This window comes from Lipomyces tetrasporus, assembly GCF_029532465.1.
Source record: "Lipomyces tetrasporus strain NRRL Y-64009 chromosome Unknown POJ06scaffold_14, whole genome shotgun sequence".
NCBI classification, from domain to species: Eukaryota; Fungi; Ascomycota; class Lipomycetes; order Lipomycetales; family Lipomycetaceae; genus Lipomyces; species Lipomyces tetrasporus.
This window is the reverse complement of record NW_026611609.1, coordinates 92204-105523: the sequence shown is the minus strand read 5'-3', so window position 1 is coordinate 105523 and position 13320 is coordinate 92204. Positions and strand designations below refer to the sequence as shown.

At 46.2% G+C, this 13320-nt stretch overlaps 6 protein-coding genes across 6 annotated transcripts; 5 read left to right on the top strand and 1 right to left on the bottom strand.

Annotated features, from left to right (window-relative positions):
- The first annotated feature begins 34 nt into the window (after window positions 1-34).
- POJ06DRAFT_263891 (Sin-like protein conserved region-domain-containing protein) lies at window positions 35-1158 on the top strand. Its single transcript, XM_056188944.1, has 3 exons — window positions 35-564; window positions 613-758; window positions 808-1158. The coding sequence occupies exons 1-3, from the start codon at window positions 114-116 to the stop codon at window positions 1033-1035; spliced, it is 825 nt and encodes a 274-aa protein (XP_056040019.1). The 5' UTR covers window positions 35-113; the 3' UTR covers window positions 1036-1158.
- An 87-nt stretch (window positions 1159-1245) lies between these two features.
- On the top strand, window positions 1246-4988 carry POJ06DRAFT_263888 (CPSF A subunit region-domain-containing protein). Its single transcript, XM_056188943.1, has 6 exons — window positions 1246-2051; window positions 2101-2348; window positions 2398-3978; window positions 4032-4455; window positions 4508-4575; window positions 4632-4988. The coding sequence occupies exons 1-6, from the start codon at window positions 1313-1315 to the stop codon at window positions 4947-4949; spliced, it is 3378 nt and encodes a 1125-aa protein (XP_056040018.1). The 5' UTR covers window positions 1246-1312; the 3' UTR covers window positions 4950-4988.
- Window positions 4989-6569, bottom strand: POJ06DRAFT_263883 (WD40 repeat-like protein). Its single transcript, XM_056188942.1, has 6 exons — window positions 6370-6569; window positions 6196-6315; window positions 5941-6145; window positions 5825-5894; window positions 5635-5769; window positions 4989-5585 (listed from the first exon to the last, which is right to left on the bottom strand). Exons 1-6 carry the CDS (start codon window positions 6462-6464, stop codon window positions 5032-5034), a joined length of 1179 nt encoding a protein of 392 aa, XP_056040017.1. The 5' UTR covers window positions 6465-6569; the 3' UTR covers window positions 4989-5031.
- A 164-nt stretch (window positions 6570-6733) lies between these two features.
- POJ06DRAFT_263880 (P-loop containing nucleoside triphosphate hydrolase protein) lies at window positions 6734-10498 on the top strand. The gene is made up of 2 exons (XM_056188941.1): window positions 6734-7079; window positions 7131-10498. Exons 1-2 carry the CDS (start codon window positions 6805-6807, stop codon window positions 10138-10140), a joined length of 3285 nt encoding a protein of 1094 aa, XP_056040016.1. The 5' UTR covers window positions 6734-6804; the 3' UTR covers window positions 10141-10498.
- Window positions 10499-10627: 129 nt separating this feature from the next.
- Window positions 10628-11672, top strand: POJ06DRAFT_263878 (uncharacterized protein). Its single transcript, XM_056188940.1, has one exon. The coding sequence runs from the start codon at window positions 10736-10738 to the stop codon at window positions 11456-11458; it is 723 nt and encodes a 240-aa protein (XP_056040015.1). The 5' UTR covers window positions 10628-10735; the 3' UTR covers window positions 11459-11672.
- Window positions 11673-11809: 137 nt separating this feature from the next.
- On the top strand, window positions 11810-13310 carry POJ06DRAFT_263871 (MoaB/Mog domain-containing protein). Its single transcript, XM_056188939.1, has 5 exons — window positions 11810-11955; window positions 12013-12196; window positions 12252-12290; window positions 12347-12587; window positions 12642-13310. Exons 1-5 carry the CDS (start codon window positions 11860-11862, stop codon window positions 12961-12963), a joined length of 882 nt encoding a protein of 293 aa, XP_056040014.1. The 5' UTR covers window positions 11810-11859; the 3' UTR covers window positions 12964-13310.
- The last annotated feature ends 10 nt before the right edge of the window (window positions 13311-13320 follow it).

Sequence of the window (13320 nt, the reverse complement as noted above, 5' to 3'; positions counted from 1 at the left end):
CGCGGCAACTGAAATTTTTCGACAAATAACGTAGCAAACTCCCAAGCCGTGTACCATTGAGCAACATCACTAAGGAATTTATTATAGTTAGTGTCTAATCATTCGGCACCACCATGGAGTCGTCTTCTGTTCCGTTCGTCATTAAAGAGGAGGACGACGAGGATCATGTTATGAAAGAGATATCGCTGGCTTCGGACATTGCTTCCAGTCCTCCGTCTCCGCCGATACCTGACGTGAAAGACAGTGACATTCTTGACAGGGACGACGATGATCCAATCGTAAGGAGTTATCCTATTTACCTGTCATCTAGACTGGCTTCCAACTTGCACATTTTTCAGTATCCTGTTCGACCCAACACCCGTCCCTATACAGGAAGCCAAGGTGAACCGGTCCTTGATATTCGGTTAAAGCCTGATTCTGGCCTCGTTCACGTTGATGTCCCGATCGACACCACAAAATTCTACGATCACGAAAAAGGCGAGAAATGGGGAGCTGTGGACAGACAGACACTTGGAGGTGTCATGAACAAGTCAGAGGGTTATATGATTGGAATATTTAAAGATGGTATGACCCATGATGGCTATATTTAGGTTCACAGCTTACGACCATAAGGTGAATTGCATTTGACCCCAGTGAAAGGCACATGCCAGCTTCGACCGAGCTTTACATACGTTGATAGAGACGTCCAGGCAGAGAAAGAAATCGCTAGGTCCGTCAAGCAAGATCCAGCTAAACCGAAAGAGATTCGCGCTGTTCAGGTACGTGGGGTTGAACTGGCAAAATGGGCTACGCTAACGCGTTGAGCAGATGACAGTGAAATCGTCAGACGACTCTTCACCGCGACATAGTGGAGCTTTAGCTGCGAGGAAACGAGCCGAAGACGAGGAATTCATCGAAATGCACTGGTACGATAAAGACACTGAGGAAGCATGGGATTTGGCGGAACAGTTGCGAAGCGATAGTCGTGAGCCCCTTATCCCCGCTACGACTAAGGAAGAGTACATAGATTTAATAAGAGATAGGAGCAATGCGTAACTGGCATTTTTTTAAGAACGAATTGCTGGCGGGAGAGGTATGGATATTATTCTTGTAAATAAGAAATCAGCATGTGGTGTTTGGGAGTTCTTTCTAAGTTAAATGGAACCAAAATTTCTCTTGCAAGACGGTATGGTGACATAATATCTTTGTCAGCAAGCCTTTGTATTCCGCAGTTCCTCCATCTCACGTAGCCCCATATCACATTCCCACTCAACTACCATACACCCTCGCTAGGCACGACATAATTGAGTGCGGGACCCGCCGCAGTCGTGAAATGTCCTACTCCGTCTCAATACACAAGCCGTCATCGGTCCGGCACGCGGTCTGCACCGACCTCATTGCTCCAGGTGTATTCTCACTTGTTCTGGCGCGACCTTCTACAATCGATGTCTACGGTATCCAGACTAGCAGCCTGTCGTTGCAGTACTCCCTGCCGGTAAACGGCACAGTCACATCTCTTCTGGAATTTAAGCCTACGACGTCGCAGACATCGTGGCTATTTGTCCTCACTGAGGACTGCATCGGCTTCACTTTGTCATACAAGGATGGACATCTAGTAACCGAGCAAATATCGACGGATCTGGACGAACGCTTTCTTCCAGACACGGACACGGAGCACATAGCAATTATCGACCCGCAGTTCCGTGCAATTCTACTGCATACGTACAAAAGCAGTCTCACATATATACCACTTGTTCAATCTGCCAGCAGCAACAAGAAACGGGTGTCAAAAACGCCGGCCGCGGCTACTTCGACTGGTCTTCAAGTCACAGGGACATTATATCCCGCAAGGCGACTGCCTATTGAGGAATTGATTATTATATCTATTATTTTTCTAGAAAATGTGGATCGTCCGACTATAGCAGTTCTATATAGAGACGGCCAGCACGCACGACACGTCAAAGTGTACGAGGTTAATGCGATGGGAAATGCGCTGGAAGAAGTTAAAGGATCTGGCTTGCGGAATGTTGATCAAGGTGCATCGCTATTAGTACCATTTCCGTCCCCGACTGGTATTGAATGTTTGGATTACGCTATAAATAACACAACTAACGTCGTTAGGCGGATTCTTTCTTCTAGGCGAGCAGCTGCTAACATATTTTCCGCCCTTGAACTCGAAGGATTCAAAGCCAAAGAAAGTTCCATTTAATGGTCCGATCAATTTCTGTGCGTGGGCTTGCATTGACGACACCGGCAAGCGATTTCTATTGGGTGATGAGTTTGGCCAGATATATATTTTGCAAGTCAATCTGGCTTGTGATGGCGACGCTTCGACGGTTGCAGATTGGAAGATTACGAATATTGGAGAGGTGCGTACGGGTTAATTTTTTTTTGAATTAATGTACTGATGCCCTGTAGACTTCTATCCCGACGACGCTAACGTATTTGGATTCCGGATTCTTCTTTGTCACTTCACATTTCTCACCATCTACGTTATTTTATCTATCACCTGAGGCGCCTCATGTCCAGACAGTGCAAGTTATTCCCAACCTTGCTCCTATAACAGATTTCCAACTTGTCAATAGAGAAAATACAACAGATGTCGTTGCTTGCTCGGGTGGCTTCAAATCCGGCTCGCTAAGGATCGTACGATCCGGAGTCGGTGTTGATGCTCTAGCTGAGATTGCAGGTATAAAGGGAATTACAGGTCTATGGACATTCGATAAAGATATTGTTGTTGCCTCATTCATCGAGAACACGATGGTGGTCAAATGTGATCCGGAGGTGGGAACATTTGAAGAATTGCCTGGATGGTGTCATATCGTTTCAAATGAACCTACAATTGAAATGGCAGAATATCACTCAAAGATGGCACATATCAATCGGTCATCCGTGACTATTGTCGATACAATGAATGGACGATTGATTTCTAGATACAACGGTGGACTAATATCGGTGGCGGTTATCACACCTCAGGCAATAATTATCGCCACGTCGTTGACGACCCTTGTCCAGCTGTCTTGGGATTTGACAGTCATTGCTACTGTGACGCTACCTGACGAGATTTCTTGCGTAACGGCCACGGAAGATCTTTGTGTTGTCGGCTTATGGAACGAAGTTAAAGTCGGCCTCTATTCTTTGCCAGACTTTCACCAAGTCGGCGACACTGAGAAATTGTCCGGTGGAAATGTGCGCTCTCTAAAGATATCGACATTAGACAGCATTGCGCAGCCAATACTTTTTGCGGGTATGGCAGACGGTACATTACACAGTTATCACCTTTGTCCAAGTACTGCCATGGACGGGGAATTATCGGAGCACAAGATTACTATATTAGGAACTCAACCAGTTTGTCTATATGCACTAAAGAATTCGATATTCGCGGTCTCAAGTCACCCATCCATGATATACGGCCATGCGAAAAAAATCACAATTTCTAGTGTCAATTTACAGGCTCCAACTGCACTGGCCGTATGCAAATATACGTCAATCGCTGAGGATTCTAACGGTAGCGATGTTTTAATATTCGCGACTGATGGCAAGATAATGTATGGCATAATCGATCAACTCATGAGTACGCATGTCCAGACGCTTGAACTACAAGAGACCGCAAGACGGCTAGCAATCTTGTCACCTGCTACAGGGGTTATTGGCCTAATCACGCTCAAGACAGAGCTTGATTCCTATAGTGGCGACGAGATTATTAACTGCTTTGTGAAAATAGTGGATTCGTCACTATTTGAGGTTGTTGATTCGTATGCTTTGCAAGAAAATGAAATGGCGGAGAGCATATCAAGCGGTTTCTTTGACGGAACAGAATATTTAGTTGTAGGAACAGGCTTTGCGGCAGACAGAGAGGAATACACCAAAGGCAGGGTTCTGATTTTTGAGATCACTCCTGAAAAGAAACTGTCATTAGTTCTTCAAAGTGAGCTTCACGGCGGTATTTATGCAATCTGCGAAGTCAATGGAAACCTCGTCTGTGCTGTGAACGCCATTGTGAGTGAACTGTTGAGTCCAAGTGATTCGAACCTGATGCTAAGTATATACAGGTTAGGTTATGTACGATATCGACAAATCCAATGACTGGATCGCTTGATTTCAAGTTGCAATGTGGCTTTCGTTCGCCAGTCATGGCAATCACGCTGTCAACTTATGAAGATTACGTTCTTGTTGGTGACCTTATGAAGAGCGTGGCGTTACTGCAAGTTCGCAAAGTATCGTCAACGGAAGGAGTCGAATATATGTTTCATGAGGTAGCCAGGTACTATGAGCCAATGTGGATGACTGCCGTTGAGATTTTGGATGAGAAGACTAGTATTGGTGCGGAAGCAGAAGGCAATATTGTTGTGTTCCAACGTGAAGATATGACTGGAGTGAGGGACTCTGCCTTTATGCCGAAGAGCGACGACGATCCAGTACTAGAAGTGATCTCCAGTATGAGAGTAGGTGAGGTCGTGAACAGAATACGTCGAAGTAAGATCATTTTGATTGTCATTTGAGCCAGAACAGTACTAACAGGTATCAGTCACAAAGCAATCAACTGATATCTCTATAAATGATCCTGTTGTTATTCCGCAGGCGTATTATGCTACTGTATGTCTAGTTAGGTGTTATGAGACTTGGAAGCATATACTAAACAGAACCATTAGCGCGACGGAGCCATATACTTGTGCGGGCAGGTATCGCCACAACACATCAACACTCTGATTAACCTTCAGTCCAATATGTCGAAGATCGTGAAGTCTGCTGGAGAGTTGAATATACTGTCGTATAGGGCGTTCTCGAATCAAAGACGGAAACTGCAAGAGCCGGTTCGGTTCGTGGACGGTGACTTTATTGAGCAATTCTTGGAGCTATCTCAATTGGATAAGGAACGAACGGTGGAAGGCGCTAATGGTGGGGTTAATTTAGGGTTAAGTGTTGGGCAGGTCTCCGGAATGGTCGAGGACTTGAAGCGACTGCGTTAGAATTATAGGCAGTTACGAGTAAATTAGCTAGACACGTGTGTCAATGATTAATTTTGTTGCTATACGATATTTACACCGTCCTTTAATAGATTTCCCAGAGACCGATTCTTCCATCTTTCCCTCCAACTGCCAGCCAATGCTTGTTTCTCACCTTCTGCTCCTGCTTGGTCTTAAGGGTGCTACTAACTTTAGGATGTATTTGATCAAATGCACGAGTAAGTGCCGTCTCGTGAAAGGTCGCAGCCGAAGTTACCCTTTCTTCCGAATTTGTCCCATATCCGTCGGAAAGATTCGTCCTACCAAATTTCGTGCATGTGATTCCTTGCTGGCGACCCCCTTTAAATGATGCCAGAAGCTTTAGTGACTTGTAGACAAAAACTCGGACAATACCATCCCAGCATGCCACAGCAAATATCTTCTCGTCGTCGCGCATGTCGATCGAAGCAATTCCAGCATGCTTTATATCAACAGTTCCTAAGGATGTCGATTCAGAAAGAGCTTCGTCATCAACCTCGGACTCTGTTGTGCATTTTCTATCGGAATGACGTTGTGGATATAATGGATGTTTAACAAGATTTGAGTCGGCGCTAGACGAAATAAAAGTCGAATCCGTTGGATGTAATGATACAGAGAGTACTGTCCTATCTTAGCCCAGGCTCAGTATTTCGTGTAAATAGCAACTTACGTGGCTGACTGTGCGCTTTGCACAGATATATCCTATTGCTGCTGCCATCTTCCGACAGTTGGAACAGAGCAACATGCCCGCTTTCATACCCAGCTATCAGTCTGTCTTCCATAAGGTCTATTGACATGACAATTCCTACAGATTACTCGTTACTTGAGTTCCAAAGACGAACGAGGCTACCGATCCTTACCCGTCTTTATCCCGGCTGAGAGTGCCTTGTACGGCCGCTTCAGTTCTGGCAGTAAGTCATAAACGTCGATCTTCGTCTGTTAGCATTTTCTGATAATAACTGCGACAGCTACGTACTGTATTAGAGTCCAGGGTTCCAGGAACCGCAATTCTGTTACTTCCGCATGTTGCTGCGGAACAAAAATTGAGCGCATTCACGTCAAGAGATGCGACAAGCCACGGCCTCCTCCACTTGTCTGGATCATCGTCAACGCCAGGTATAGCCGTATCCAGCGTACTGTTGTCTAGTCGATGAATATACAGTTTGTTATCGCGGCCATGCCTATCCTATTTAGTTCCATGACAGTCACTCTATAGCTTTCATATACATACGTAAGTAGCAGTTCATCCGACATCCATTTGACCGTTAAGATAGCAGCTGAATGAGATTTCCACACTGCCATTGGTCGCCTAGTAACCAAAGACCATTGTATACACCAACCATCATCGTCTCTAAGTTGTCCAGTGTTAGCATACCAACTTCTAAAGCTCGATGGCCCAGCCTACCCCGACACTAAGCGCAGATTAGACGAGTGAAATGCAATCGCAGTGACGGGATTAGATTGAGCCCGTAGAGTAGCAACTGCTGCAGGTATGGACATCCGCAAAGCTATTCAGTCTCGATCCGTTAGTGAACGAATTAAAGACATAGTCGTTAAATCATGAGCGACGCAGATGCTACAAATATGCTGGAGCCAACTAAAAATAATATATCCACCATTTCTTACTGACATAGGGATAGGGGAACTTTCTGGGTTGAGCCGCGCAGTGGCGAGCCTTGCCACGTGGGCCCTAACCTCCGGTGCGGCTCCGCTCATTGAAAAAGGAGGAAAAACTTGAAAAACTCCCCCTTCTCCCAATGCATTTGGGTCGCATCCGCGTCTTGCCTTGCGACTACTCTCACCGTATTACGAAGCCCGGTGCTCTTCAAGTACAGTCCAGATGGTTGCACGACTCTCTGCCGGTTCCTCGGCGTTTAGCCCTCGAGGATTTTCTCCCGCGACCTCCGGAATGTCGACTCCGATTTCATCGACCACTTCGCTCTCCTCACTCGAGTCCGGGCTCTCTTCGGTGTCGATTTCGTCTACAGTGAATCCTGCCACGGATATTCTGACGTCGTTGTCAGCTGTTACATCTATTGGAAATGCCAGAGCTTTTGCCAGTGATCTAGCTAGCGTTGCGTTGGAGGCCGGGCCAGCTTCCCTTCAGAATTACGGGTACGTGTGTAATTCCGTGGTCGTCTGCTACGTACGGCTAAGATATTGTAGTATCCTTGACAAGATCAAGACGCTGTCTAAGTCGAAGCGCTCTGCGTTAATTAGAGAAGCCTCACTACTCGCGTTTACCACTTTGATGAAACACTTCGGCACACAATCACCCGCAGAAGCTTATTTTGTCCCTTACTTTACGCTGCCGTACGATCTTCTAGCAGATAAAGAAGTCACGGTTCGAAAAGCCGCTCAATCCGCTGCAGATATTGAGCTTACGATGTATCCTGTTGAGGCTCATGCTTCAGCGCTAATTCCTCTTCTAACCGAATACCTTAACTCGACCGCTAAATGGCAGTCCAAGATTGGCGTATTGAAGCTTTTCGAGAAGTTTGCGAGCACCACTCCTGCAGACGCTCTGCTTCAACAATTTGTCACCATTATTCCTGTTTTGACTAACTGCATGCACGATATGAAGGCTGAGCTATCAAAAGCTGCCAACGTTACCACGACTGTGATGGCCAAGCTTATTGATAATCAGGACATTGTTTCCCGACTGCCGCTAATAGTCGACACAATGGCTGAGCCCAATGCGGTTCCGAAAACTGTCCTCACTTTGTCCCACGTCACGTTTGTTGCGGAAGTCACCGAGCCAGTACTTGCAATGCTTGTACCTATTCTTCAGCGAGCGCTTAACCAGGGTTCAAGCTCACAAGACTTGCTTCGTCAGACTGTTATCGTTGTGGAGAACTTGACTCGTCTTGTTCACAATCCACGTGAGATCAGAGCTTTTCTTCCGTCTCTGCTCCCATCTGTTAAGAGGGTCTTTGACACGGCTGCCCTGCCTGAGGTCCGTTCTTTGGCTTCCAAGGCGCTGGCCGTGCTTGAGAATGCTCAGAAGGAAGAGGGTGCAAGTCGTGTTACTGCGACTGACCTCTTAGGCAAGTTGACTATTGGTGACTCAGATCCTTTAGTTGTCAAGTACGTCGCCGGTCTAGTTGCTGTCGATGTAAATACTCAGGAATGGGAGCGGATTAAAGACGTCGTTATTCCATACTACAAGGATTCACAGCGTGCAGGGGATGCCGCAGCTCAGATAGCGGACTATTACGAGGATTTGTTCAACCCTCGGGTCGTGGACGATTCAGGTGAAGAGGGCATTGAGATTGTTAACGCCAAGTTCTCTCTTGCCTACGGTGGCAAGATGTTGCTCAATAAGACTTATTTGAGACTCTACAAGGGACACCGATATGGTCTCTGTGGAAGAAACGGTGCCGGAAAGTCTACTCTTATGAGAGCGATTGCGAATGGTAAACTCGAAGGATTTCCAGATAAATCGGAATTAAGAACCTGTTTCGTTGAGCATAAACTGCAGGGTGAGGAAGGTGATATGGATCTAGTTTCATTCATTGCCAAGGATCCCGAACTGGTGCATGTCGCTAGAGGCGAAGTCGCTCAAGCGTTGGAGGAGGTTGGTTTTGATGAGACCCGCCGCGCACAGAATGTTGGAGCTCTGAGTGGAGGCTGGAAGATGAAATTGGAACTTGCCCGTGCCATGCTTATGAAAGCTGATATTCTACTTCTTGATGAGCCGACAAATCATCTAGATGTATCTAACGTCAAATGGCTCGAGGACTATCTGACAAGTCACACTGACATCACCAGTTTAATTGTTTCCCATGACTCTGGATTCTTGGACACGGTGTGCACAGATATTATCCATTATGAGGATAAAAAACTCGTGTACTACAAAGGAAATCTTTCTGAGTTTGTTAAGGTTCGTCCGGAAGGGAAGGCATATTATACGTTGACGGCCTCAAACCTGAAGATGCGATTCCCACCTCCCGGAATTTTGACTGGTGTCAAATCTAATACCCGTGCTATCGTTCGAATGCAGAATGTCACCTATACCTATCCGGGAGCAAAGAAGCCGTCTCTTAACAATGTCAGCTGTGCTTTGTCGCTCTCCTCTCGCGTTGCTATTTTGGGTGCCAACGGTGCTGGTAAATCGACTCTGATCAAGCTACTTACCGGGGAATTGATCCCACAGGAAGGTCGCGTGGAGAAGCATCCGAATCTTCGAATTGGATACATTGCCCAGCATGCACTCGCTCACGTCGAGATGCACCTTGAGAAGACGCCCAATCAGTATATTCAGTGGCGTTATGCGAATGGTGATGACCGTGAAGTTCTGATGAAGCAGACGCGTATTACGACCGACGAGGACAAAGTCCAGATGAGCAAGGCTATTGATATTGGCGATGGAAAGGGAGCTCGAAATATTGAATGCATTGTCGGTAGACAGAAGCTGAAGAAGTCGTTCCAGTACGAGATCAAGTGGGTTGCTCATCTTCCTAAGTACAACTCTATGATCTCTCGTGAGAAGCTTCTCGAGTGGGGATTTCAGAAGATGGTTCTGGAGTTTGATGACCACGAGGCGTCCCGCGAAGGCTTAGGATACCGTCAACTCAGCCCTCCTGTTATTCGCCAGCACTTCGAGGATGTCGGTTTGGATGGTGACATTGCAGATCACGTCCAGATGGGTGGCTTGTCTGGCGGTCAGCTCGTCAAGGTCGTTATTGCTGGTGCCATGTGGAATAATCCTCATTTGCTTGTCCTTGATGAGCCGACTAACTACTTGGATCGTGATTCTCTTGGTGGTCTCGCTGTTGCCATTCGCGACTGGACTGGTGGCGTTATTATGATTTCTCACAACGAGGAGTTCGTTGGTGCGCTTTGCCCGGAGCAATGGCAAGTCGGTGATGGCAGAGTGATGCAGAAAAGTTCTGCCGTTATTGCCGCAGATCGATTCGAGGATTCTAAGTCGGGTACACCATCTGCCGCCCCAAGTGAAAGCGGCGATTCTCGTCCAGCGTCACCTGGGGCTCAAGTTTCTGCCGTTACAGACGATTCTTCTCCGGCAAATATCAAGGTGAAGACGAAGAAGAAAAAGCTTACAAGGAACCAGATCAAGGAACGCGAGCAACGCCGTCGACTCCGCCACCTGGCCTGGCTAAGCTCGCCAAAGGGCACTCCTCATCCTCCCGACACTGATGACGAGGACGAATGATTGCGTATTTGAATGAATTGAGTCATTTCGATAGAGTATTTCAATAGAGTATAGAACCTGTTTGCATTTATCTTGTACTGTTATTCGCGCGGCAAAAAGTTTAAGATGGAGATTTTTTTGCACGTTTTGCAATAGACTGGTGGATTGTTATTAAGGAAATGGTAATTAGAACTGGTATTGTTCGTTAATGGATTTGAAGTGAGTTTCTATTACATACTCCATAACAACTACTTGCCAACGCTCAGACAAAACGTGTTCACAACGATAAGTCAAGTCTGTATATTAGTCGTGTTTAGCAGGAAGCGAGGAGTAGTTTAACATCGATTTATTTTCAAGTTGGCGTACAATATGGCAGCAAAATTAATAGATTACGATTAACTGAACTAGTAGAAGTCAGGATTCAATCTTCAATCAGCGCCTTCGACTGAGAGTCTACAGCCCTAACCCAACACTTTTTGTGGTGGCTCTACAGTTGACATTCGAATCTGTGGATTTTCACATCTGCAACGACATGCAATCGGTAGGGTCCTGCCAACGGTTTTTGCTTAACACTCGTATTTAGATTTCATTGGTAAGCATTGTCGCTTTACATACAATGCCGCTTCCGCTTCTCATTCTCGTCCCGATCGCGGTTCCAGTTGCGCTTGCAACACTTACCGGAGTTGCGGTTCACGCTCATAGCAGCCTCACGAATGCAAAGATTACTGATCCACTTATCCGGGAGTTGCCTCAGGCTGGCCTGACAGCATGTACTCTTCGCCCTCAATTCCGAACCAACAACAAGCTGCTAAATGTTTTTTCGCGTACGGGAGTGAAGATGTTCAGATTTGTAAGGCATCAACCGTCACCTGATGTCCACGGGATTACATATTCGCTACTAGATGGACGCGACGCTCATCCGCTGTCTACTATTCATATTGAAGGTTTGAAAAGCGAGGTGCTCTTTCATGGATCTGATGAAACTCTGCAGAATTTGGGATTGGTGAGCATTCGGCATGTTGTAGAAGGAGATGACCACTTTAGGATGTTTATTCTTCCCGATGGACACACGTATCAGTGGACTGGGAAAACTAGATTTTTGGAACGTGTGATTGATAGGTCAGGAACGCTGGATACCGAAGTGCGAGAACGGATTGGCGCTGCGCGTCGGATCGGGACGAGAATCTGGGAAATCAAGTTTGATGAACGACAACTTCCAGCTGAAGTCGTGTTTTCGACTGCGATTGTTAGTATTCTGGATCAATGGAACACTATATTTGGCGTTGGTGGGATTTTTTTGAAGTCGGATAAAAATCTAACTGTCAAGTTTCAAACTTGATCCGATCGCATGTGGCTGATTGACTGCCACTACCTGCTAAAATGGCGAAGGAATTGAGCTGAATAACAGGAGATCTTTCTCTTCTACTCGGAATATACGATTTGGTTAAGAGACATTCTAGCCGATTGTGGATATCGACACACGACATTTTCGAGCTGAAATAATTGCTGCGTTTTACTTTTAATTATTCGGGCGTTACCGGCCAGCTCTGTATGTTACTGTTGCTTGAAGTCTAGTAATAAATCTCTTTCCTTCATCATCTCTGGTGTTTATTGGCGTAGGGTTCAAGGTGCTATCATTCGATGAATTGCCCCAAAGTCCCAAAACTGTAATTGAGCGTACGACGGAGCACTCATCTCTACATGAGTCGGTAGACGCTAAGCAATCCCCTCTAGACGCGAATGCGGATGCGCCGTTTTACGCAATTATTTGCTCCCTCATTGCCTCTAGCTAGAAGACCAATGGCAACACACGCTCTGTCCACCGCTGCATGTTTGGTACGGTGGCCCGAGAGAACCTTTCGATCGTGGGGCTGACTGTAATTGCAATCACAGATCATCGGGGACGAAGTTTTAAACGGCAAAATTCGAGATGCCAATTCATATACATTTGCGAAGTTTTGTTTCGAAATCGGACTGGATTTGAAGCGAGTGGAAGTCATTGGCGACGAGGAGCATGAGATCGTCGAGGCAGCCCAGCGGATGGCTAAAGAGTACGACTTTATTGTTACATCCGGAGGTATGTCGTACACTGTATGTCAAGCGGAATTAGTTGCCAACTGGGAATACCTAAGGAATTGGACCTACGCACGATGACATTACCTACCAATCCAGTGAGGGGCCAATCTCGATTATTTTGTTAAACCACAAGATGTTAACGCTGGGATAGTTGCTAAAGCATTCGACTTACCACTCGTGCTACATGAAGAAACAGTAAAACGAATGCAAAGACTTGGAATCAGGAGATTAGATCCAAACGATAATGAGGCGATCAACGCGCAGATGAGAATGGCAACACTGCCGAAAGGTACACCTGCAACTGAAGCCGAAGTTATATATAGTCTGGAGAATTCTTGGGTACCTGTCGTGCGCGTTGCATCTAAAATTCATATTCTACCTGGCATTCCGCAGTACGTGTTTATCTGTTAGGACTGCCTTTGTGAACAGTGGGCTAATTCACCAAGATTGTTCAATGGACTTCTGTTTGGCCTCCGAAAGATCATTCTTCCCAACATCCCACCGTCTCAGCGCAAGCACCGCCTGCTTGTCACAACTTACAAGGCGGAGTCAGAAATGGCGTCATTTTTGACACAGCTCCAGGAGCGTGTCAAAGACAGAGAAATCAAAATTGGTAGTTATCCGCATATGGTTGGAATCAACACCGTGAGTATCATCGGTAAGGAGGAATACTTAGACTACATGAAAGAACTCGTGAAGGAAACTGAGGAAGCTCTGGAAGGAAAAGCCATTAGCATCGAAGACGAGGCTAAACTGAGTTCGAAGTAAACGTTGTCGGTGCATTATAATTACTGAATACATGCGTACTAATCCCAACGTATGACCTGTCGTATTGAGCCTGAGGAAGGAGGCTGCATGTTATTGGTGGCGCCAAGCGCCAAGTAAGATAACTTTTGTAGCTCTGGATTGTCACACACATCCTGTAATTCCTGAATTTACAATCATGCTCTGTTTGGTAACTAATTAACGAAAATCGTCATATCGTCAGGAGCGAGTCATGTACGCTTCCGTCTGATTAACGTGGCATAGAGTAAGAAGTATCATAGGAATGTCGACAATCCCCAATAAGACGCTCGAGCTATGATGATCTGGACTAGCAGGCCTGTGGACTTGAGTGACCATTAG

Coding starts and splice junctions, on each gene's coding strand:
- POJ06DRAFT_263891 (XM_056188944.1), top strand. CDS start 114: ATGGAGTCGTCTTCTGTTCCGTTCGTCATTAAAGAGGAGGACGACGAG. Junction 565..612: donor GATTGGAATATTTAAAGATG/GTATGACCCATG, acceptor TACGACCATAAG/GTGAATTGCATTTGACCCCA. Junction 759..807: donor AAGAGATTCGCGCTGTTCAG/GTACGTGGGGTT, acceptor CGCGTTGAGCAG/ATGACAGTGAAATCGTCAGA.
- POJ06DRAFT_263888 (XM_056188943.1), top strand. CDS start 1,313: ATGTCCTACTCCGTCTCAATACACAAGCCGTCATCGGTCCGGCACGCG. Junction 2,052..2,100: donor ACCATTTCCGTCCCCGACTG/GTATTGAATGTT, acceptor TAACGTCGTTAG/GCGGATTCTTTCTTCTAGGC. Junction 4,456..4,507: donor CGTGAACAGAATACGTCGAA/GTAAGATCATTT, acceptor AACAGGTATCAG/TCACAAAGCAATCAACTGAT.
- POJ06DRAFT_263883 (XM_056188942.1), bottom strand. CDS start 6,464: ATGTCCATACCTGCAGCAGTTGCTACTCTACGGGCTCAATCTAATCCC. Junction 6,146..6,195: donor TCGGATGAACTGCTACTTAC/GTATGTATATGA, acceptor TAAATAGGATAG/GCATGGCCGCGATAACAAAC. Junction 5,770..5,824: donor CTCAGCCGGGATAAAGACGG/GTAAGGATCGGT, acceptor AGTAATCTGTAG/GAATTGTCATGTCAATAGAC.
- POJ06DRAFT_263880 (XM_056188941.1), top strand. CDS start 6,805: ATGGTTGCACGACTCTCTGCCGGTTCCTCGGCGTTTAGCCCTCGAGGA. Junction 7,080..7,130: donor GCTTCCCTTCAGAATTACGG/GTACGTGTGTAA, acceptor AAGATATTGTAG/TATCCTTGACAAGATCAAGA.
- POJ06DRAFT_263878 (XM_056188940.1), top strand. CDS start 10,736: ATGCCGCTTCCGCTTCTCATTCTCGTCCCGATCGCGGTTCCAGTTGCG.
- POJ06DRAFT_263871 (XM_056188939.1), top strand. CDS start 11,860: ATGCGGATGCGCCGTTTTACGCAATTATTTGCTCCCTCATTGCCTCTA. Junction 11,956..12,012: donor TGTCCACCGCTGCATGTTTG/GTACGGTGGCCC, acceptor TTGCAATCACAG/ATCATCGGGGACGAAGTTTT. Junction 12,291..12,346: donor TGACATTACCTACCAATCCA/GTGAGGGGCCAA, acceptor ACGCTGGGATAG/TTGCTAAAGCATTCGACTTA.